The sequence below is a fragment of the Achroia grisella genome, unplaced genomic scaffold (genome assembly GCF_030625045.1).
Source record: "Achroia grisella isolate CSIRO2021 unplaced genomic scaffold, CSIRO_AGI_Agris_v1 utg558, whole genome shotgun sequence".
NCBI lineage: Eukaryota > Metazoa > Arthropoda > Insecta > Lepidoptera > Pyralidae > Achroia > Achroia grisella.
In genome coordinates, this window is record NW_026712938.1 from 2,373,762 (window position 1) to 2,395,457 (window position 21,696).

The 21,696-nt window shown below is 31.2% G+C and overlaps 4 protein-coding genes and 1 pseudogene across 5 annotated transcripts in view; 2 read left to right on the plus strand and 3 right to left on the minus strand.

The window, feature by feature from the left end:
• The window catches only part of LOC131848413 (transmembrane protein 132E), an 85,365-nt gene extending 78,668 nt beyond the window's left edge, over nt 1-6,697 (plus strand). Inside the window, exons 14-21 of the mRNA XM_059198255.1 lie at nt 157-361; nt 759-1,062; nt 1,836-1,941; nt 2,016-2,134; nt 2,773-3,062; nt 4,460-4,537; nt 4,883-5,055; nt 5,581-6,697. Of these exons, the coding sequence (XP_059054238.1) occupies nt 157-361; nt 759-1,062; nt 1,836-1,941; nt 2,016-2,134; nt 2,773-3,062; nt 4,460-4,537; nt 4,883-5,055; nt 5,581-5,595 (1,290 nt within the window). The 3' untranslated portion in view covers nt 5,596-6,697. The remainder of the gene's footprint in view (nt 1-156; nt 362-758; nt 1,063-1,835; nt 1,942-2,015; nt 2,135-2,772; nt 3,063-4,459; nt 4,538-4,882; nt 5,056-5,580) is intronic.
• A 1,756-nt stretch (nt 6,698-8,453) lies between these two features.
• On the minus strand, nt 8,454-12,325 carry LOC131848407 (large ribosomal subunit protein uL16m). Its single transcript, XM_059198251.1, has 5 exons — nt 12,064-12,325; nt 11,411-11,488; nt 10,691-10,848; nt 9,689-9,931; nt 8,454-8,723 (listed from the first exon to the last, which is right to left on the minus strand). The coding sequence occupies exons 1-5, from the start codon at nt 12,104-12,106 to the stop codon at nt 8,508-8,510; spliced, it is 738 nt and encodes a 245-aa protein (XP_059054234.1). The 5' UTR covers nt 12,107-12,325; the 3' UTR covers nt 8,454-8,507.
• A 780-nt stretch (nt 12,326-13,105) lies between these two features.
• On the plus strand, nt 13,106-21,053 carry LOC131848409 (transmembrane protein 17-like; annotated as a pseudogene).
• LOC131848408 (glycolipid transfer protein) lies at nt 15,751-18,745 on the minus strand. Its single transcript, XM_059198252.1, has 5 exons — nt 18,263-18,745; nt 17,285-17,340; nt 16,971-17,083; nt 16,505-16,655; nt 15,751-16,001 (listed from the first exon to the last, which is right to left on the minus strand). The coding sequence occupies exons 1-5, from the start codon at nt 18,396-18,398 to the stop codon at nt 15,831-15,833; spliced, it is 627 nt and encodes a 208-aa protein (XP_059054235.1). The 5' UTR covers nt 18,399-18,745; the 3' UTR covers nt 15,751-15,830.
• Nucleotides 18,818-20,867, minus strand: LOC131848406 (uncharacterized). Of its 2 annotated transcripts, none has more exons than XM_059198249.1 (2): nt 20,768-20,867; nt 18,818-20,483 (listed from the first exon to the last, which is right to left on the minus strand). In XM_059198249.1, the coding sequence occupies exons 1-2, from the start codon at nt 20,768-20,770 to the stop codon at nt 18,828-18,830; spliced, it is 1,659 nt and encodes a 552-aa protein (XP_059054232.1). In that variant the 5' UTR covers nt 20,771-20,867; the 3' UTR covers nt 18,818-18,827. The 2 variants fall into 2 exon arrangements, with proteins under 2 accessions (XP_059054232.1, XP_059054233.1); XM_059198250.1 differs by having other exon boundaries at nt 20,757-20,782.
• Nucleotides 21,054-21,696: the final 643 nt, after the last annotated feature.

A 21,696-nucleotide genomic window follows, 5' to 3' on the forward strand; every position in this document is an offset into this window, starting at 1 on the left:
CTGCTCATAAGCCTTACATCAGACCTCCTTAATATTTTATATACAATTTGTACTCAATTATTATCTATATAAAAAGTATGGTGCGTACTGTGTATGCATGGCTCCATACATAACATGATATCATCACTAAAAACTTACTTATAACGTAACTTGCAGGTGTTCGTAGTATCATGCGTGGTGTACGCATCTCGTCTTAAACCGGTGGGAACTGAAGGCGGAACTGCTATCGGTCGCAGTATGCCAGCAATGGCTGAAGGAGGACGGCTCCAAGTGGCCGGCCTTGTTGGTACCACGCTTGGTTTAGCGAGAGACAAGCCATCTAGGGAGTCAACCACTAACGCTCATGATTGGGTATGGTTAGGTAAGTTGTATGTTAGAATTTAATTTTTTCATTATTTTTGGTAATAAAACAGATTTTGATTGTTATTTCTATTATTATTGGATTTGTTACTTCTAGACGCCTCAAAAGTTCAATCATTCAGCGAATTCAACATACGCGCAGTATTTGAGAGGTTAATAATAGATACTTATTTGAACATACCTATATTATATTTTTTTTATTTGGGATATGATAACGTCAGTATATATGTATATATTACGATACACATTTGCTATTTATAGAAAATATATATATGTTATCTTATTGAATTGCCCGTATTTTATATAAGTATAGCTAGCTATTAATGACAGACAAAACTATACCTACACTACAGGTACCTATGAATCTATTACAAATCTACCTACAATTTAAATTCCAGGACGAGCAACAATTGAACGCAACGGCAATCGTCACGTCGCCAACCGCAACTCTACGCAGCCTGTTGACAATGCAAACAGCAACCATGAAATGCGTATCACCGCCAATCCACTCAACTACAACTACGTAGACCCCGACGATGCGATTAAAGACAATGGAAACGTTATGGTTACCAGCTTCGATAACCCCAACTCGATTGAATTACCGTCGCAAAATGATAGAAGAGAAAGGGTTATTGATTCAACCACGTATTGCAAGAAGCCAGTGAGGCACACTCGTCAGCCGTCCGGCGATGGACATTGGCAGTAAGTAGTACAATTAATTTAATAAAAAGATACAATTATTATTTCAATCTACAGACACGACTATTATCCCAGATGGATTAGTCACAGTCATTGTCAACTGTCGGTGTTGTGATGAATGTAAAACTTGGCTTGCCAACATTTCACTCGGAATATTTTGAATACAACGTGGCAAACCAAACCAAAAATTAATTCTAGAAAATAATTTTTGGTTTGATACCAGTTTTTGCTTCACCGGAGAGTGAGTCAGAAATATAAATTGACAGTATTTTTGTGTCAGCCAGATTTAAACTCACACCCTTCTAGACGTAATTTGCGGTAATACAACACTTGACCAAGCTCTATTATTTCACTTATGTAATAATGATTCTATAATGAGTAGTAATAAAGAGGGAAGACGTATTCAGGAATGGTATACTATACTAAAGTTTCCTATTTGATTTATTAGACCTGAACTTTAATAAAAATATTTTATGTAGAAACGTTTAATGCAAAACAAAATTTTGTAATTATAAACGGCTGGTCCGTTTCGATCCGTTCTGATCACTTTATTTATGATTTGAACAATAATTAGACACTAATACTAATAATACTACCTACTACCATTAGTATCTAGTATTATTATTACTATACTATAAAAATATTTATTATTGTTAACACATGATGCTTAGCGGGGTATTCCTATACCTAAATATTGTTTCCATATACAATGTAGTTCAAATTTTACACAGAGTATAACAGTAACTGAGGTATAATTTAATACTTTCGGACTTCAGGGCAGATTCATCCCACCAAGACGACTACCGACCTCCAGTACCTCCGCACAGAAACTCCTCCACGCCCCAACCACAGTTGCCTGTACCCCCACGGAACCCGAACAAAGTAAGGCTACATATTGATAGAATGTAATAACAACGCTTTATCTAGGTAACTAATGAATTTTATGTCACTTCTAGATTTTACCTGAGGCAGTCATGCCTCCGACCAGACGGAGTCACTCCAGGAATCATCACAAGAGGCACGAACGCGATCACGAGTCGAAAAGGTCTCCCGAACATGGCCGCCGCTCAGACAGGTACATTTTGCAATACAACAAAATTATATTAGTTATTCCGGCTGCTTTTTTTATATAAAAGATAGCCTATATTCATCCTCGTGATATTAAATTTTATTTGTCATATTTTAAATTAAAGTTTATTAAAATCCGTTCAGCAGTTCAGTTCAAGGTTAGGTACTATATTAACTGTAGGAAGAGGACATGCGCAAAAAGATGATTTATAAATGTTATTTATGAATATATTGGCCAGCAATTTTACAATTTACTGGCTCCTTTACATTATATATGTAGACAGAATAAAGTATTTTCATACAAGTGGACACATTTCCTTCTTACAATTAAAAATAGATAAAGTAAAAGATTTCATTTAATTTAACATTTTATTTAATGTAATGTATACGTTAAATAAAATGTGATCGATATTAATTACGATGTAATGATCATAATAATATACTTTCAATTATTTTGACAACGTGCCTACTTAATATTGCATTGTGGAAGTAGAAACCACTAGTTGTATATTGACGAACAATTAAATTAACATACCTCGACTGATGAATTTATAAACGGAATCCTCGTTATGTGTGAAAGTAGGAAAATAGATATTATTATGCTATCATAAATTAATCTAAAATAATACTCTCTGCTTGTTCTAGAATTATTGATTTGAATAAAGTCGACGCCCCATATTTATCGAGCCGAGATATGAAAGACTACAAGCGAGAATCAAACCTTATTCATCACAACGACATTGGCGACAACCCCGTGGAAAAGCTGACTAACAAGGAGGACTGCGCTAGGCTGTTCGAATTCGACAACGACGCCCCGCTCGTCATGGAGAACAAGGACTACAGAGAGATAGTGGGCCTCAATAGAGGCACCGAAGACTCCCGACGTACCTTCGTCAAACCGCAGAGTCCCGACTACATGCATGATTCAGGAATAGGTAATATGATTTCTATATGTAATATCCCAAATAACATAATAGTACAAGGGTCAAACTGAAAGTTCTTAGAAAATCAAAAACTGATTAAATTAGCTAGTTATTACCTTTATTTTATCTTTTCAAAATAGTGTCCTTTCACGTCAATACATCGCTGCATCCTATAGAACCACTGAGAAAAACACTTTGCCCACTCGTCCTTAGGGGTCTCTTTGACGGCCTTCTGAAACGTAGCCACCGAATCCTCGGCGTCCATAAAACGTTTTCCTCGAAGTTTTTCTTTCATTTTTCGGAATAAATAAAAATCGCAAGGTACGAGGTCGGAGCTATGAGGCGGATGACCCAGTAGTTTACGTCTGAGGTCGCCAAATAATCGATCATTTGCCTGGCGGTGTGCGACGAAGCATTGTCGTGGTGAAGGAGGATCCTACTGCGAGGTCGTTTCTCACGCACTTTTTTCAAAATACTTGGCAAACAATTGTTACTGTACCACTCTGCAGTAACTGTTTTTCGATCCTCTAAAACAATTGTCGCGTAATGACCTGTTCTTCCAAAGAACGAGGCCACCATCTTTTTTCCTATGCTTCGATCTCTCTTCACTTTAGTTGGCAACTCCTCGGAAGGAAACACCCACTGAGCTGACTGTCTTTTAGTTTCGGGATCATAACAGTAAATCCAGCTTTCGTCTCCCATAACTATGTTAAACACAGAATTTGAGTCACCTCCGTTAAATCTTTCATGCATTTCACGGCACCAATCAACCCGACGGAGTTTTTGAGCCTCAGTGAAATTATGAGGTATCCACCGGGCACAAGGCTTCCTGACCGCCAAATGTTCATGGAGGATTTTGTGCACTTGACTCATACCAATCCTTAAGCTTGCCCGGATCTGCTGATAGGTCACTCTTTTGTCAGTCTCTATCATACGCCGCACAACACGGATGTTATCTTCGGTTGTCGCCGTAGAAGGCCGTCCCTCACGCAAATCATCGGTGAGATTAGTGCGACCACGTTTAAACTCATTAAACCAGTTGTAAACAGTGGTACGAGACGGGGCTTCATCGTGGAAGGCCAATCGTAGTCTATCATAACTTTCTTGTTGACTTAGATGATATCGAAAGTCATAAAAAATCATCACACGAAAATTTTCTCGTGTTAAGTTCATGATAACGTTACACAGACTATTTTCAATTTGCCGCCAAACCGTAGAACACATGACAAACGAATAAATTATATACTCAGTATTATTCGTAAAGAGATCCATTTTCAAAATTTTAATTTTTTTTTTATTATATTGCTTTCAAGTAGCCAGTTCTAAAAACTTTCAGTGTAGCCCTCGTACATAGTAATACTTAATTATTACTTTTAATAGATTGGTAATTATATATTTTTTCTTTTCAGGACTACCTGAATTACAGATGAGGCACAAGACCAGATCGAAGGAGCCGAAAGGAGACTTTGTGGAGGCTCAGACGAAAGGTAGACTTCCATTATTAGATTACTGTTATATATAAGTAAATAAGTATGTCTATTTAAATTAAAGATTTATAATAAACTATTATTGTTCCTTGGTTTCCATATTCAATTCTTCAAAAAACTTGCTTAAGATCTATTAATTAGTAATTCTAACTGTTTGATAAAAAGGTTTGGCGCATATTATTAAAATAAATATTAAAAACTATACAACATAGGTAAATACTTTTCTTCAGATAATCCTTAATTATTACAATCGATTTGATGTTAAAATGAGTCTCAGTATCGCTAGTTACATATGAAAATGTCCAAGGGAATGAATGAAGAAACTACTTGAAAATATTTGTACAGGGAGCAGTTCTCCGGAGGTAAAGCGCGCCACCATCGTAGGCAACCCGATGTACTCCCGGGGCGGAGAGGGCAGGGATGATGCCGAACCGCGCCCCGATGCCGTGGAGGCGCTCGGTCTTGACGACTTACATATGGACTACAATCAAATCATGCACTATTTCCACAATCTCAAGGTATAAACTCACACCGTCCCACCATGCTTCTAGTATACATAGATGTTGCTGTCGCTTGCGTCGATACTGTTCCAGCTCCGTCACCGGTCGTCGCGGTCACGGCGCGGTTCTATCGTATTACGTGTTTTGATGTGTCTACCTACTATCTTATGAACTATACAGCCTAAATTTTGATGCATTTAAAATGGTACTAGTGTAGTGTTTTATATGAGTACCTACATTTTATACAAATATATTTATACTTGCCGTGCAGTATTATAATTAATATAGGTACTATATTTAAGAGTCAAATATTTTTGTCACTGTCCTACAGCAAACTTTTATCTTAAGGCATTTGCCTGCACTGTGGCACCTCACCTATAATATTTAGTCCATTAATCATTACTTTATCATCAAAGTAGAATGCTAGACGGCAGCCATCATTAGCCTAAACTACACAGTAGTGTGAACCTCACTAATAAAAAATATTGTTGCAAAATACCTAAATTTACAGTTCGCAATCTGACTTATGCCCGTTTTTCGCAGGAATCAAACGCCTGAGTAGAGCAGATCATTGCAAAGATCCGGCAGATATTGTCTACGTTTAAATATCAGCATATCATCAAAGCTCCTCCAATCGACGTATACAATGCACCCACTGATATGTCCCGGGCAACCGGGTTTGAGGGCAGCACCATGGACACGCAAAACAACAATTTATTACCGTCAAACGACGCGCCCATATATGAGAATATCAACAACAGCAATGTCGTTGCACCCACACAAATGCTTTGCGACTCAATCGCTCATAAAAACAACTTTATGAAAACACAACTGAAGTTCTTGTTGGAGCATTTGAGCGAAGCTTACGAATAAAATTGTTGTTGTGCGGGTCAAGGTATTGCCCTCTACAATATGTGTCTAAATGTGGATCCTTGCAGTGATCAAAAACGAAATATACTATATAATGTAACTGTTTTATACATGTATTATCATATAACGTATTTACTCTAGTCATCTACAAAGCTGCACATACTTAAGAACCTAATATGTACTAATTGTGCGCGTGTAGTTAATACTCAATACGTTAATGGTTATAATAGATTGATATAAGTATATATTGTTGTTTAATCTGTATATTTAATGATATATTTATCCTTTAAAGTACGGGCTAATCGTTTCTCTTAAATGCAACGTGTTCTTACGGACTTAGGTACACCAAAAGCCTAGACATTGACGCTGCCACAATATCCCAATACCAAATAGAAAATAATATTGCATTTGTTCTAGAATATGTAAATATTTTTCCATTAGTAGGTAAAAATGCTACCTCACTTTTGTCTAACTTTAGCTTAGCTTATAGGACTATATGTATCATTCTGCGAACAATTTAAGCAACCCGTATTTATATAACAAATATTCCATTTAGAAAACAAATATTGTTTCTCCTATTTCTACAGAATGATAACATATAAATTATACATAGGTATTAAGACTGCAAATTGCCAGTGTTTAAGGAATTAATCATATTTTAATAAGATTAGATTGTAAGGCACAGAACTAGTCAAATATTTATAATCTGAGCTAATTATTTGCTCAATTCTGTTACTTATACTGTTTTTATTAACTGAATACTTTGATGAGTCATGTTCCTTTGTTATTACCACCGCATTAATTTACATTATGTACACATTAATATCTGATAAATATATTTTATTGCATAGAATTATATTTCCATAAGTACGTGCAGTTTAATGTATTTTGTGCATCACGTTAGGTACTAGTGTATTTAGCAAAAATCTGTACGTAATCCCAAATGTTACCTAGTTATAAGAGGTCAATAATGATAAAGGCTTTAGAGCAACAGAAAATAAAAATGCAATTATAGGTGTAATTATTGTACGTTCGCTGATTGTAATGTTCGCAAAATCGAATATTGACCTCGTATAAAACGGCGGTAGGTAATTAAATCGCGCATTGTATTTTAAATTTAACAATGGTTTTTAACTTGTGATAAAATGACTGCTATAATGAATGATTTAAAGTGCAGTCGATTTTATAAATAAAAAAAGCCATATCATATAATATGAATCTAGCGCTTGTATAATATTGTAAACACTGTATTAATTTATTGAAGATGTATATTGCATTTACTCGTAAGTTAGACTGTTAGGCTTTGTAAATATTGTTATGACGTTATATAATTTATAGGTATGAAGATGATAAAGCAGAAATAGATAATAAATGTGGTAGAGTCGCTTAAAATACTATGGACAGAGTAGATATGCACAGGATGGTGGAATGTGTGTTACAGTACACTAAATAGTAAATGTTTCGATCTTGTAATGTGTATTAATGTGATCTTTAATAGAACAAAACAATGTCAGGAAACTATATATATAGTAATATAATTTAGGGACACAGTTGGATAGTAGGAAAACATTGCTGCGATGTTTTTTCGTGTACTGATCAACTAGTATTAGCAAAACTGTAAAACATGATATTCTATTAAACACTGATAGCGTGTTGTTTGGCTTTTGTCGTTAGGTTAGGGAAATCACAAAATATAAGTACTCTACGCTGTAGTATTTGTTACTGTAACATTTGTTTTTTGTTGAGTTTTTGCCATAATATTTAAGGAAGGAGTTTTATCTAATACTACAAGGTTTATACATGTATGCAAACTGAGGCTTGTCACGGAAATCCTTTCATGAAATATCAAATTTAATAAACCATTATTAATGAATATTATAGTTTCATTTTATTGTTCACATTTCTAAGAGTTTATGCGTTTTATTTATTACTAGCTGTACCCTCGACTTCGTCGGCGTGGAATTTATCTTTATTTTTCTAAAATAAAAGTAGCCTAAGTTACTCCTATATTAATAGTATACTGGTTACATCAGCTACCTGCCAATAAAAGTTCCGTCAAAATAGGTCCAGCCATTTCCGAGATTAGCCGGAATAAACCGACAGACAACAATTGTAAAAAATGTTATTTTGGTGTATGTACCCTATTTATATTCATATGCATGCAGTAAAAAACTGTTATTTAACTATTACAAACAGACACTCCAATTTTATTTATGTGTATAGATTTCTAAGGAAGACTTTTTATAATTAGGCTCCAGCTGATGCTGATGAACCTAGGATAGAGTTGCCAACAGCCCTGTTTTCCCAGGATCTGTTTTTAAACTGAATTGGCCATGTTTTTACAACCCTAACCTAGGATATAATGAAATATAATGGTCACTAATATTATAAATATGAATTTATTTTTGTTTGTTTGTTACTCCTCACTGCTCCTCACCTTAATGGCTTAACCCACTGATGTTCCTGTTAATGCCGGTAATTCGGAAATAGTTTTGTGGGTAGAACTTATTAATAATATAAATTAGAATAAAACATCAAAGTCTTAGATAACTATTATATTTGAACTAAACATATCCATAATATCGAATAATATACAATATTTATAAATATTTACCATGCCATACATGATCGAATGGTGAAAGCATTCTATGACAACCTCCCATATTATTCTGTATAATGTATTTCATAGTGTAGTGATTCTGGTTATTTTCCTCTTTCCATTTCTCTTCAAGTGCTTTTTTTTCTAATATTTCTTGGGATACAGCTTCAGCTTTGAATGGTAATCTTTCAGCTACTATTTTCAACATATTATATACCTGAACGATAAAATACATTATACAATTATTGAATATATAATTAAAATATCCCCTAAACTTAGTTACGGCAAAAACAGAACGCTACAATACGTCTACAAATTAATGACTCAACTTTCGCTATAGAATAAATATGAAAAAGTATATATTAAGAATATAGCATTTTATGTGCTAGTAATTTTTATTCAAATAAATTTAATATACCTAAGCACTTTTTATATTACCACTGATGGAACGGAAACTCATCACAAGAAGTAATAAATAAGTTGTGTGTTATTGTTTTAAATAAATATTGTTATAAATAAATACACATTAACAAGGAGATGGCATGCGACAGTGAACATAGTAACCGCCACATATCATTCTATATTGAAATTAAATGCGGGTGAAACCGCGTGCACGTGTACTTAGTCATATATAAATTCTTCAATTTTATATTAAGCTTTTTTACAAAGAAAGTGTTTAACTGATGACAAGAGGAAGAAACCTATAAACTTGACCAATATCTGTGTTAGGTAACTTTATTAAAATTTTAAGATCATATTAAATTAAGAAACTGCATTGCACCCATAATCCAATCACAAACCAACCAAATCACAACATAAAAAAAAGTCGCCCACGTCTATTCCCTTATATCTTTTAAATTCCGCAACGGATTTTTATGCAGTTTTTAGCAGTGATTGATTCAAGAGGAAGGTTTCTGTGTATGATACTTGTATGTTATAAAATTCGTAATGCATCCGTGCGAAGCCGGCACGGTTCGCTAGTATAGTATAAATTTCGATTCTAATTATCACTTGTAAGTTGCAGTAAAATATCCAATGACATATTAAACAACGTCATACAGTAAGTGGACATTGAAATAAGTAATCTATTAATTCTTCTAATAATAATTTCACCTTTAGTAAACACACCTCGTTAAAGACCTAATTGGAATTAAATAAACATTTTATATATTTAATACATACCTCAGCATATTCACATTTGCCAGCAACTTCTAAAATGACTCTGCCAGCCTTTATAGGGGTTACATAATGATCTATAGCACCTTTGCCACCACCCATTCGCTGGCCCTGTCCCTTTTTAGTGACAGGCTGCCATGGCGGATCTACACGCCAAATGGCAAACATTCTTTTCTGGTCTAATTTTCGAGCAACTACCAGACGTGCCATTTCAAAATGTTCGAAACGCAATCTGCCACCACCAGTTGCCTAAAAATAGAATATTAATACATTGCATCTACATTATTTTCTGTGTTTTTATACTAAAATTGAATGTCCACATAAAAACAAATTCATATTTGTATACAGACTCGGGCAGTGTTGTTGCATTAATATTTTTTTTTATTCAATTTATTAATTTGACTGCTAATTTCAATCATCATTAAAAAAGCTAATCAAAATTACTACCTTAATCATTATTGATTGATTAGCTGGTTTACATCCATTCAAAACTTAGAATTGTAAACCTAGGTATCTATGTAAACCTTAAAGATGATTTAAACCTTCTTTCAAAAACATTAATTATTCTTTGAATTTATCCATAGAAAGGTCTCCACCAAATTAGATTTTGCAAAGAAAGTTGTCTACATGTGTACCTTCGCCTCACTGATATCTGATGCCTAACAGCTTGCTTTGAAAGATATGTTTTGGTCAAAGGGAAGAGAAATAGAAATAAATGTCATATGTTGGTCAAAATTTAACATAGTTAACATTACCATGTAAATTTTGATTATGATGAACTAATTGCTATAATTTTTATTAACAAATAATCATTAATTTTAATAGTTAATCAGATTAACTATGCATGGTAGATTACTAGCAATCGACTTTAGTTTACATTACTAACAATCCCCTTCCCCCCTGGGATCATGTATTACTAGATATCTATAATCTATATATAGACTATGGTGGTCTAGCCATTTGCCAAACCATTTTAGTTCCAATGTTGAAAGAAATTTTTATACTTACAACAACACCATACTGCTTCAGTTGTAGTGTAGTATGTAATGGTTCAGGACCTCTCATATACCTTAGTCGTTTCTGCATCTTTGGTGGTTTCAAATTTGAAGGATACATTGGTACTTTGTCAAATACACGAAGCCTTTGCCGTTCAGGTATTTCAATGTCTTAAAAAGAGGATGCTGATTATATAAATTCTACTTTTTAAAAAAAATACAAAATAAAACAGGATTTACATAGTATGCAGGTATAAATGGTGGTATTATTGCTTAAGCAAAAAGCTCTTCCAGATAACCTTTGGGTAAAGGAGAATAGACAGAAGGTAGTTGATGGTGCATCATGGAATGAATACACATAAATAATACTATATTTTAAGTTTTCAAATCTATTAACTACTTACATATATTTATCATCATTTTAAAATAATTAGATCAAACAAAATATTTTAAAAATGTTATTCACTCGGTTTATTTCGGTTCTGAATCTGAATTAATCTTTAGTATTATTATACTTTATATTACTTTAAAGATAATATTAATATAATGTTAATACATCTGTTTTAAAAACAATAAGGTGTTGTTAAACACCAGGCTTAAGTTTAAGGTGTGAAGAGTAAGTATATAAAAGTATTTAAATTCTTCCTGAATGATCTTATGATTAATTTTTATTACATAATTAATTACTAAGAACACATGTACATGGTCTATTCTATAACCAAAAACCACTTACCGTCATAGTTTTTTGGAGGTGCGAAATATTTAATTCCAACAGACATTGTATGTTCCACATTATGTGGTCGCAGAAAACCTAGAAACGAAATTATAAAAGATAGAGCATACTGCATGTGTTATAATGTGGTCCAGTGAGGTTTGCTGAAAATATAGGCATATTTAATTGTACAATATCATTCATAATTTAAAGAAAGTTGCAAGAGTTCAACTTTCCACATCTGATCAAGACGAGAATATTAATTAAGAGCTTGACGTTTGGACCAGTGTCGAAATTTCGGAAGCTCTTAAATAATATTAGATAGATAGATAGATAGAATATACTTTATTTGCAACGTACAGTAGAGAAGAAGCACAAACAATATAATAAAAGACAATATTATCATGTTAAATATTCTTATTTTTCCTTGTTCAACTGTAAACAACAGTGAAAGTTAAAACTGTATTTAGTAAGAAAATTAGAGTCGGTGAATTTCATAACACACAATGGGAAACAATTTTATCTAATAACAAAACTGATTTTGTAATTGTCTTACAATCAAATGTATATTATAAAGTGCTGTGTTTTAATAACTTATTAGTACTATCCAATATTGCGTGTAGGTTAACCAAATATATATATATGGAAGAAAATTTGAAAGTTTTGAAACCAACCTATCGACCATTGAAATGGTCGTATTAACATTTTTGAAGACATGGGTAGGCTTTCTGTACTTTATTAATGCATTAATAGAAATCAAATTTAAAGAATAACTAAATAAATACGAGGTGAAATGAAATAATTGTTTTAAAATTGGTCCAATTTGGACAGGCGAAGATGAAATGAAATAAATATAAAAATAATTAATTGAAATGTTTTTTTTTATCTTTCTATATTTTGCGAAAGGCAAAGGGAACTATGCCATAAAATAGTCCATACGGCCAATATTGAAGTGAATGACATTTTATTGACAGTTTTTGAATTATCAATCTGACACAGTAGAAGATTACAGTGTAACCAAAAAGCCTAGTAAAAACAGTCTGTTTAAAAATCCTCAATACCATTTATTTTAGATCTTTTATCAAACGTCTGTTTTTTTATTATTACTTCGATCAATACCTGCATAAATAAAAATTGTTTCCATAAATAAATCTTATTAAATAATTAAAAAAGTAGTCGATTACAATCAATATTTTTTGAATTGCATAAAGGTATAAATATCTGTTGACTATATAGAAACGCAATCTTTCATGTTCCAACAATTCCCTCTATATCTATTATATCTAAAGTGTGTTTTTAATCTCAGATTGACAAGTTTAATTTTGAAATTAGTCAGACTGTATATAAAAGTGTGATTTTTCTAAGTAGTAATAATATAAAATTGTAAATATAAAACTCACTGCCTCTATATATCATATGTAAATAGTTGTCTGTTAATATATTAAGGTCTTATATACATAAGTATAATGACATATTGTATATAATTAATATGTATAGTGTAGTACCTTAGTCTAATCCTTATAATTAATCCTATTGTTAACTTACCTGATCCTTTAAACCTATCGTCCAAAATTTCCTTTACCTGAACTACTGTTTTACTGTTACCAAATTTTGTATATTGGCAAATGCACAGACGTGCCAAGCCATAAAGAAGAAAAAAAAAAAGTGTCCATGAGTGATCATCTGTGGATTTAACAATTCTGTTTGATCTGTGGCCCGAAGGTTTTGTTTTGTTTTTAACTTTTTTACATTTATTTACATTATTCTATTAAATTAAGTACATACTATTAATTATTGAATAAGTGCGCCAGAGTATATTTCAATATATTGATAAGAATTAATTACTTATTATTATTATCGCGCATTCGAATTGTGGTGTTTTTTATTATGGGATTTGTAGATAAATTAGACTGCTTGTGAAAATATTGCATTAAAATTACCAGATAAAATGTAAACCAAATTAAAACCATAAATATCAAATGCGACAATGAAATATCAATTGATGCTTTGGTTTCAAAAGTGTCTCTATTTAAATTTTTACCTTTACACGACTTGGATATTTGTTGCGGCATTTTTTATTTACATGAAGGTTAGTACTTAAGTAATAATATTTATTAATTGGAAGTGGGAATATATATTTTATTCTGTATATAATTGTTATAACAGGTTTAATATTTCAGCTTGAGATTTTGGGCCACCTAACGAAATACTTATCCATTGCTGTGTTTGCGTTAATTATTGTTATTGAATACGGAAGACTTTATCTTGGATATTATGGAAATTTATCATGCCAGGTAAGAAACATTATAGCAATAAGAATACTGATTTTTAGTCTATTATGGGTACTGTAATAATATCATTGTGAACATCAGTTTACAAACTATCTCCTGCATTATATATAAATTATGAACTGTACAATACTATAATAGGTAAGAGTGACATTGACTTACCACATTTTATAATCTACCCTTGTCAAACCATCAAAATTGAATTTACCTATCAATAAGATTCTAAATAACATTTTTTTTGAGGATGAATGCAAATGAAGTAAGGCATATTTAACCCTTTGGAATTGTTCATTTTAATACAAATTATTAATATGTAAAATAACATACTCTGTGTCAATAGAACTTACGGAAAAAGTAAACAAACATTTTATTTTGAATTTAATCATATAAGTACTCACAAATTGGAAATTGTAATACATTTATTCTCACTCTTGAGGAATTTAACTGTATACATCACCCTGTTAGTATTTGTTTTTACTTTTTAAGTCATATTACAAATATTTTTTTATTTAATTTTTTTCTTATCTATCTGCGATGAGCCAATTAGCTTTTATCAGATTTTTATAGATTTCGTTATCTGTCACTTTGAGTAACCACATCCGATATACATATATTTCAAATATGTTATACGAAAATTTATATTTTTTAAGCGACATTTATCCATAATGTGTAAGGATGTGAAATAAATAAAAATTAAAAATATATATTTCTTTGTTTTATATATTTTAATTCTTTGTTTTATATTTTTACAGGTACCAGAATTAGCAGGATTTCTTATGGTAACTGTTCTAATGCAGTTGCCACTCATCAGTTTCTTTCTATTCAACCCATATTTACTAAATACACCTACAGAAATAATATTACATGTCATATTGTGGAGTTTAATAGTTTTTGAATCGATACTTAGCTACATGGCACTAAATCGGGCATCTTCTTTAGCAAAAAGTATTTATTTAAAACAGATGATACAAACAAACAGGTAATATGAATTGTATATTTAAACAAACAATAAATAAGTACCATCAGCTTTACTTTGTTCATGGGATTGAACATGATGTTTGGTAAATGAATACTTATATTAAGAATTAGGTAACATTACTTAATAATAATATTTATTTTTCAACTGCTTGTACATTATTTATAGCGCCCTGGTTCCAGAACAAACTATATCAGAAAGCTACTTAGCTAGTAATTAAAATATTAATTAATATTTAAAATTATCTAATTATTTTGAAGGGATTTAATTCATTTTAAAAAAATTTGATGATTTTGGTGTAAGTATAGATTTTACATTAAATAAAACACAAAATATATCATGAAATACTTTACTATGTTGTTATACAACATTTAATGTAAAATGAACAAAATTTGTTAGCATTTTGGACGTTTAAATAAAATAACATTATAATTATAATTTCTGATTAAAAAAACAGTTGGTTAAGGGTTGATTAACCAGTGTATACAATAAAAAAATATATTAAAACCAATCATGGTTATTGTAATAAATAGCTTATTCTATCTTATTGAAGCTATTCGAGATTACATAATCTTATTTGTTCCAATAATTTAATTGTAATTTAAATTAGGAATTTTATTGGTATCAAATATAGTTTCTAAAATTATTTAATACTGTTTTATAGTGTATTTAAATTATTTGCAATACTTTGCCTCTCAAGCGCACTCATCAAGGCACTGAACATTCAATGTTTTCTAATCACTTTGCAAAGTAATCTCTTAAAATGCAATAAGCTGCATAAAGACACACACATAACATACACACTTTACAATTTATAATGCTAATGGAACTAATCTACAGATACTATTTAATATATTTAAGTACATCTTTCTAATTACAGCCTCTTGCAGTGAAATCTACTAAGAATAGCAATATTTTTTTAATTGATTAAATGAGAATTGCATTTTTAATATTTAAATGTACAAAAATTCCACATCATAAATAAATCACATTAATTTTGTATGTGTCAATTAGTACAATTTCACATGTCAATAAAAATATAATTCATTAACTGATTCAGTACATATATATATATATATATATATATATATATATATATATATTATCAGTAATAGTTATATCACCTTTTCCTATCTACTTTTTCTTGGTCATAAATTAAAATTAATACTGAGAAGAGTTATTTGACTTCAACAAACATATTATGGTCCTTGAAAAAGTCGTCAATTTTACATCTAACTAAATGTAGTGTTATATTAAAATTCAACAACTTTGTTTCAAAAGATTTAACATCATCAACATCTAATGACTTCATAATTTGGGGAAGTGTGGGTGACATCTTGCAAATGAGCTGAAATATAATAAATTAAATAAGACATTTATAAAAAAATTAAATGAAAAGTTGAAATGATAGTACAGGCTTCATAAATTTCGTTTACAATCTTTGGTAAATTGGTTTTTAATTGGTCAAGTTATTAGATAATGTAAATGTGGTGTATTTATTTTTATATCACCGAAAATCGAAAACAAAATCAACCTTAAGTATAATTCATAGTTGGGTTAATCTGTGTTGGGTTAAGCTGTGTAAAATATGAAATTGTTCATATTTTACTCAGCATGACTCTATTACTATAGAATAAATCAAATGTATATTTTTATATAATATGAGAATTTTATATATAAGATAGCATGTATAATATAATATACATTTAACAATCAATCATGAGATAATTTTAAAATTAAATATTGCTATCTAATAAACTCTTAATACAATAAAAAATAGAAATGAATGATCTAAAACACAGTAATAGTTTATGTAACATAATTTTATTTTTTCTGTAATGTTCAACTTACTGCAAATATTTGTTGAGTGACCCAGTTATGGTATTTTTTAAGTGATCCTTCATAAGCTGTTATGAATATTTTATCCATATTTACATCATAGTGGTTGGATTTTAAATGACTAATTATTTCTTGAAATATTAGTTCAAATAATAACAATGCCCTGTAAAAGAATATATACATTTTAATCATTATTCAAATATACTTACTTAAATACCAGTATTCTGTTTTTATATTACTCTATAAAATTTATTATTATAATAGGCTTCATATCACTACTATTGCTCACAATCTTATTTTTTTAGCTAAAATAAAAATAAAACTTTTACATATAATATAGTATTAATTTAATTTACAAATGAAGTACAGAGAATGTTTATAAATTAATATTAAATGCTTATTGTGAAATGCTTTATTTATGGCATTTACAGTTTATATTTGAAATGTAATACATCAAAAACTATATATATATATTTACCTGTTGAGCCATAATATGCTTTCAGTAGCAGCTGTTTTTCCTCTACCAACTTCATCAAGCATTAACTCGAGTAAACAAGATGTCTTATCAAAGACACAAGCCTTTTTTATTTTCTGTAAGTGAAGAATTATTGTTGGTATACATAAGGTGATATAGAATACATTTAATGGTATAAACATACAATAATACAATTATCTATATAATTAATTTCTTCAGAATCTTGTTCCTTTTTCATATCCAATAGATTATTTTGCAGACAAATAGCAACTTCTGACATACAAATTACTTTTACATAGAGTTATGGTTATACTTACATCAATATTTCCTTGCATATCATATTTCACTGGGGCATATATTTTGCCTAGATGTTCTGTAAATAAAGTAATCATTCTTTAATATTGTTTTAAATTAAAATTTCTTAGGTGGTAGTAATAGGTAGATAGGTGGAACAAAACTGCTACAGAATATGAATCAAAATGGGGATCGGTTATTACAAATTATAAATGTATTTTACCAATTTTTCATTGAAATCTATATTTGTAGGGATAGATTTGTCTTAGTGGGTTCAAAGCAAATCTTATTATAATGTAAAGCAGGTTTTAGCCCCCCTAGCACCAACATGGTGTAGGGAAATGAATGTACTTGTTTTGAATATACCTACTTTATTGGTTTATCTCACCAGAAAAAAAAGAAGGATACATATTTAGAGCCCATACTAATATAAGTATGAAAGTGAGTCTGTTACCGTTTCCTGAACAGGTCTAAATAAAATTTGATATGAATATATCATGAGGATGGATTTATATCCATCCTCATAATATATTTATGTCAAATTTTCTTTTTTGGAGATAAAAAATGGCTTATGCCATCTTTTATCTCCAAAAAAGCATATGAAGGTGCAAGTAACAGTATTTTTTATAGTGTTATGATTATATTGCTCAACTGTAAATCACAAAAATGTGATAGATTTTAATAAGTCAACACATTATAAGTCAGTGAAAATAAATTTGCAATTACAGAAAAGTAGCATAAGTATTTCAGAAATATGTTGAAAATTTTCCTGTGATACATATTCTATCTCACGTGTTTAAATGATGTGAAAATACTAATATTACTACTTATTCTATTATTATTAACTTAGTATGCAGACTCATGCAATGGACATTACATTCTAACAAAACAAACGTACTTATTTGAACACATTTACATATTTTATTAGTCTAAAACAAATTATAAAGATATGACTAACTATTTTAACTGAATATCGCAAGTGTTGCATTATTTCTACATACCTATTAAGGTTACTAAATCCGACGCAGACTCCAAAAATTTCACTAAATTGATTTTTCCATTGATGACTGGCGGAAATGGCTTTATAATATCATAGAAAACATTTTTTTTTGTCACTTTTGTAGAAGCACAAGCCATTTCATTAATACGCAATCTAGATAAACTAGTGATTACGTTTATTCAAACACAAAATTTTGACAAATTAATAAAGATATTCACTAACTATTTAGTCATCACTTATTTCATTATAGTCCTGAAATATTTTGTGAATAAAATAAGAAAAATATTTCGAATACCTAAAAATAAAACTTAAAAACAAAATAAAATGTCAAATATGAGAGTTGCCACATAGCCAAAATTAAAACGTCCTTTTGAATGATACCATTGAAAAAATGTAAGCATATTTCTTTACTCTTATATTCTCTATTTTTTTCACAAAATAAAATACTTTATAATTTTATATGTACACCACATAACTTTGTTCCTTTGCTATATACATATATCTTTATTCATAGTATTCCACTTTATTGTCATTGCTTAAATCACTACTGAAGTCCGAATTACCACTCAATAAGAAAATGTTTGTTTCAATACATTTCCTAGATCATCTTCTACTACAATAGTTAAAACTTTACTTTTAGGTGAAAATGTGAATGGTACCAAAAATCTTTTCTCAGGCAACAGATTGGTAAATTCGTAAGAATCTAAAACCATTCCATTTGATTCATCTCGCACTTCGACTATTCTGATTCCAGCTGTGGATATTATCATCATTTTATTTTTATCAAATTTCAAATATCTCGTTATAGCTTGTCTTTCTCTGCCGTATTCATTGTTAAACCATCGATGATAAGATAATAAAACTGCGCAGTTCCTGGTCCAATAAATTGAGTCATTCCCGTTTATTCTATTAACATTTCTTTTAGAATCAGATAGCTTATTTGTTATACTAGAATATACACTTGAAGGTCTTGTAATTGGAGTAATATTTGGACCTCGTCTTATTATATCAGATTTCGACATAGAAGCAAAATTACCCAGCGTGGTTTTACTTCTTGGTCCCAAAACTCGTAGTGGTTCTGCTACGTTCATTGTGACGCTAATGTTACGCTGAAGTGATACTGTAGAATGTTGAACTGGTTTTCCATTATAGTTGTTCATATTATCTTTTACCAGAGATGCTCTTTTTTCGCCAACTAGAAAGACACGATCAATATTATCAAATCCTCTCCCCATGATACCATCTTTTGTATGACCGAGATCAAAAGTATGCCCTAATTCGTGAAACACTGAACCTAAAGTGGTTGCAAAACATCCGCCCAGGGTCCCCCGATATCCACTATCGTCCATGAATCTATGAGTATTCACTGGAGTTGAATCTAAAAATTTGGGAACAATTTCCTCAATACATGTCGGCCAAGTATATAAACAAGCCGTTCCAAATAAGGCTAATCCGCCTCCACCTAGAGCAGCATATGCTTCAGTTAAGGAAACGATTTCGTCATGAGTCATAGGCTTATCAATATCAGTGCCTTTAAATCTTGTACATGATATAAATCCCAAAAATTTTCGTTCATTGCTGCCTAAATCTGAAAGCATTATCTCTCTTCCAAAATGAGCCCACAACTCGGCCTGCTTCATTTTCCTGGCCTTGTTAACATTAAGGCTACTTCGGAAAATTATACATTCAGGTTTTTTCATAGTAATTTCATGTTCAAGCTGAAATGTCTTTCGTCCAACACCACTTTCAAATAACTTTTCAGCTGTTATACTTTGAATTAGTTTTGAGCAGATTGCTATGCGGGAGCAAGCACTTTCGGTTGAATTGTCAACATCAGGTGGGCTCTGAAAATATCCGTCATGACCTTGACATATAATGTAAATTGGGGTGACTCTGAGATTAGTTTTCCTTGGTGTATATTCCAAGAGTAGAGATTTTCTTTGTTGACCTGCATATTCTAATTCAATCACATTTTCCCCCTTTTTAAGTTCTAATATTATTTTAAATTCTCCATTATAAACAAGCCATTGTGATTTGTTATGAATGCCATCGCTTGTAATTGTGCATAACAGTTTGTCTTGGTTATTAGAGTTTCCTCTTGTTATTATCCCTTTGATTAAAACCAGCGAATAATTTACGACTTCACCATTTTGAAAATTTGTTACGAAGATTGCCGAGTTACGTTCGTTTTCATTATCTTCGCTCATTCGGTTGTCCATTACCTGAAATATGTGTAAGATTATAAATGCCTAAAATTTATTTACCTAACCTTCAGTGTTTTGCACGAACTGCCTACATGATTTTTATTAAATAGCTTGACGCGTAATTGGTTTAGTACAATATTATTTTACGATAGACTTTGTTTATGTAAGGTGTAAAGGCGCTTCTTAAGTACGCATGTCAATTTACGGCCTTTTTTACACAGTAGAGCAGTTGGTTTTATTTTGGTTCGAACATAGACTGCAAAGGTTGCAAATGAATAGTTTCGCACTTACGAATGACTCACCATGATGCGGCTAGCGTGGAGCGTGCAGAGCCGGCGCGGCGGGAGGACTGCGGGTGAGGGCGCGCGGCGGCGGCGGCGATACGGAGGCGCTCGGCGACCATTCGCAAGCACCGTGCAGCGCCGTTCCTTCTCACTTCCCTCTTGGTCGAATGCTCACTCGTACGTTAGGAGTGCGCATGCCCGTCTATGCAGACCGCGGCGTCTCTGTAACGATTGCGTTTACAGACAGGTACGCGACTGGCTGTCTCCACCAACAAGAGGGAAATTTGAACAATGCAGCATATAGACGTAAATGCGTCACTGTCACTCACATATGTTTGTTGTTGTTACAATAACGATGATATCGTGAACTATTTATTTCTTTAGAAAAGTATATGCAACATTTTTTACTTTTACAAACATTGTTATAATGTAATAAAGTCCCTAGACTTACGCGAGATGTCATGCCCGTGGATTTTTATTTTATTATACTAAATAAAATGTTTAAAATAAAAGTAGTCGAAGTTACCTTTTATTTTCGTTTCAGAGATTTGCAAGAACAAACAGATACTTAAATATTATTTATTTGTACAAATTAGATATGTAGAGAGGAAAATTTAACTCACAAAAGTATTAAATTTAAAATCATAAATCTTTAAACCATCTAAACTCCCATATCGTTCATATATTATTGGTTTAGGATAATAATAATAATTAGTACTAGAATAATAATAACTACACCAAATTATACACTTAAGGCACAGTTGAAAGTCACAGGAATCGATCTAAACATGTTAGGTTATTAGAAGTAGTAAATATCGAGAATATATTTCAATTATTGTTCCTCACGGGTCTAGTAACTAGCACACTTTGAAAGAGCAATATGTAATAGATCTATTTAAGCCGCAGTGTTACAGGTCTTGGCACCTCAAAATAGCCCAAAATTAAAA

What these genes read in the sequence shown, in the direction of transcription:
- LOC131848407 (XM_059198251.1), bottom strand. Translation starts at nt 12,106, where the DNA reads ATGTCTTCAAAAATGTTAATACGACCATTTCAATGGTCGATAG. An exon ending in ACCTCCAAAAAACTATGACG is followed by an intron (nt 10,849 to 11,410) that starts GTAAGTGGTTTT and finishes CCTCTTTTTAAG; the next exon opens with ACATTGAAATACCTGAACGG. An exon ending in TGAAGCAGTATGGTGTTGTT is followed by an intron (nt 9,932 to 10,690) that starts GTAAGTATAAAA and finishes TTCTATTTTTAG; the next exon opens with GCAACTGGTGGTGGCAGATT.
- LOC131848408 (XM_059198252.1), bottom strand. Translation starts at nt 18,398, where the DNA reads ATGGCTTGTGCTTCTACAAAAGTGACAAAAAAAAATGTTTTCTATGAT. An exon ending in ATATGCAAGGAAATATTGAT is followed by an intron (nt 17,084 to 17,284) that starts GTAAGTATAACC and finishes CTTCACTTACAG; the next exon opens with AAAATAAAAAAGGCTTGTGT. An exon ending in AGCATATTATGGCTCAACAG is followed by an intron (nt 16,656 to 16,970) that starts GTAAATATATAT and finishes ATTCTTTTACAG; the next exon opens with GGCATTGTTATTATTTGAAC.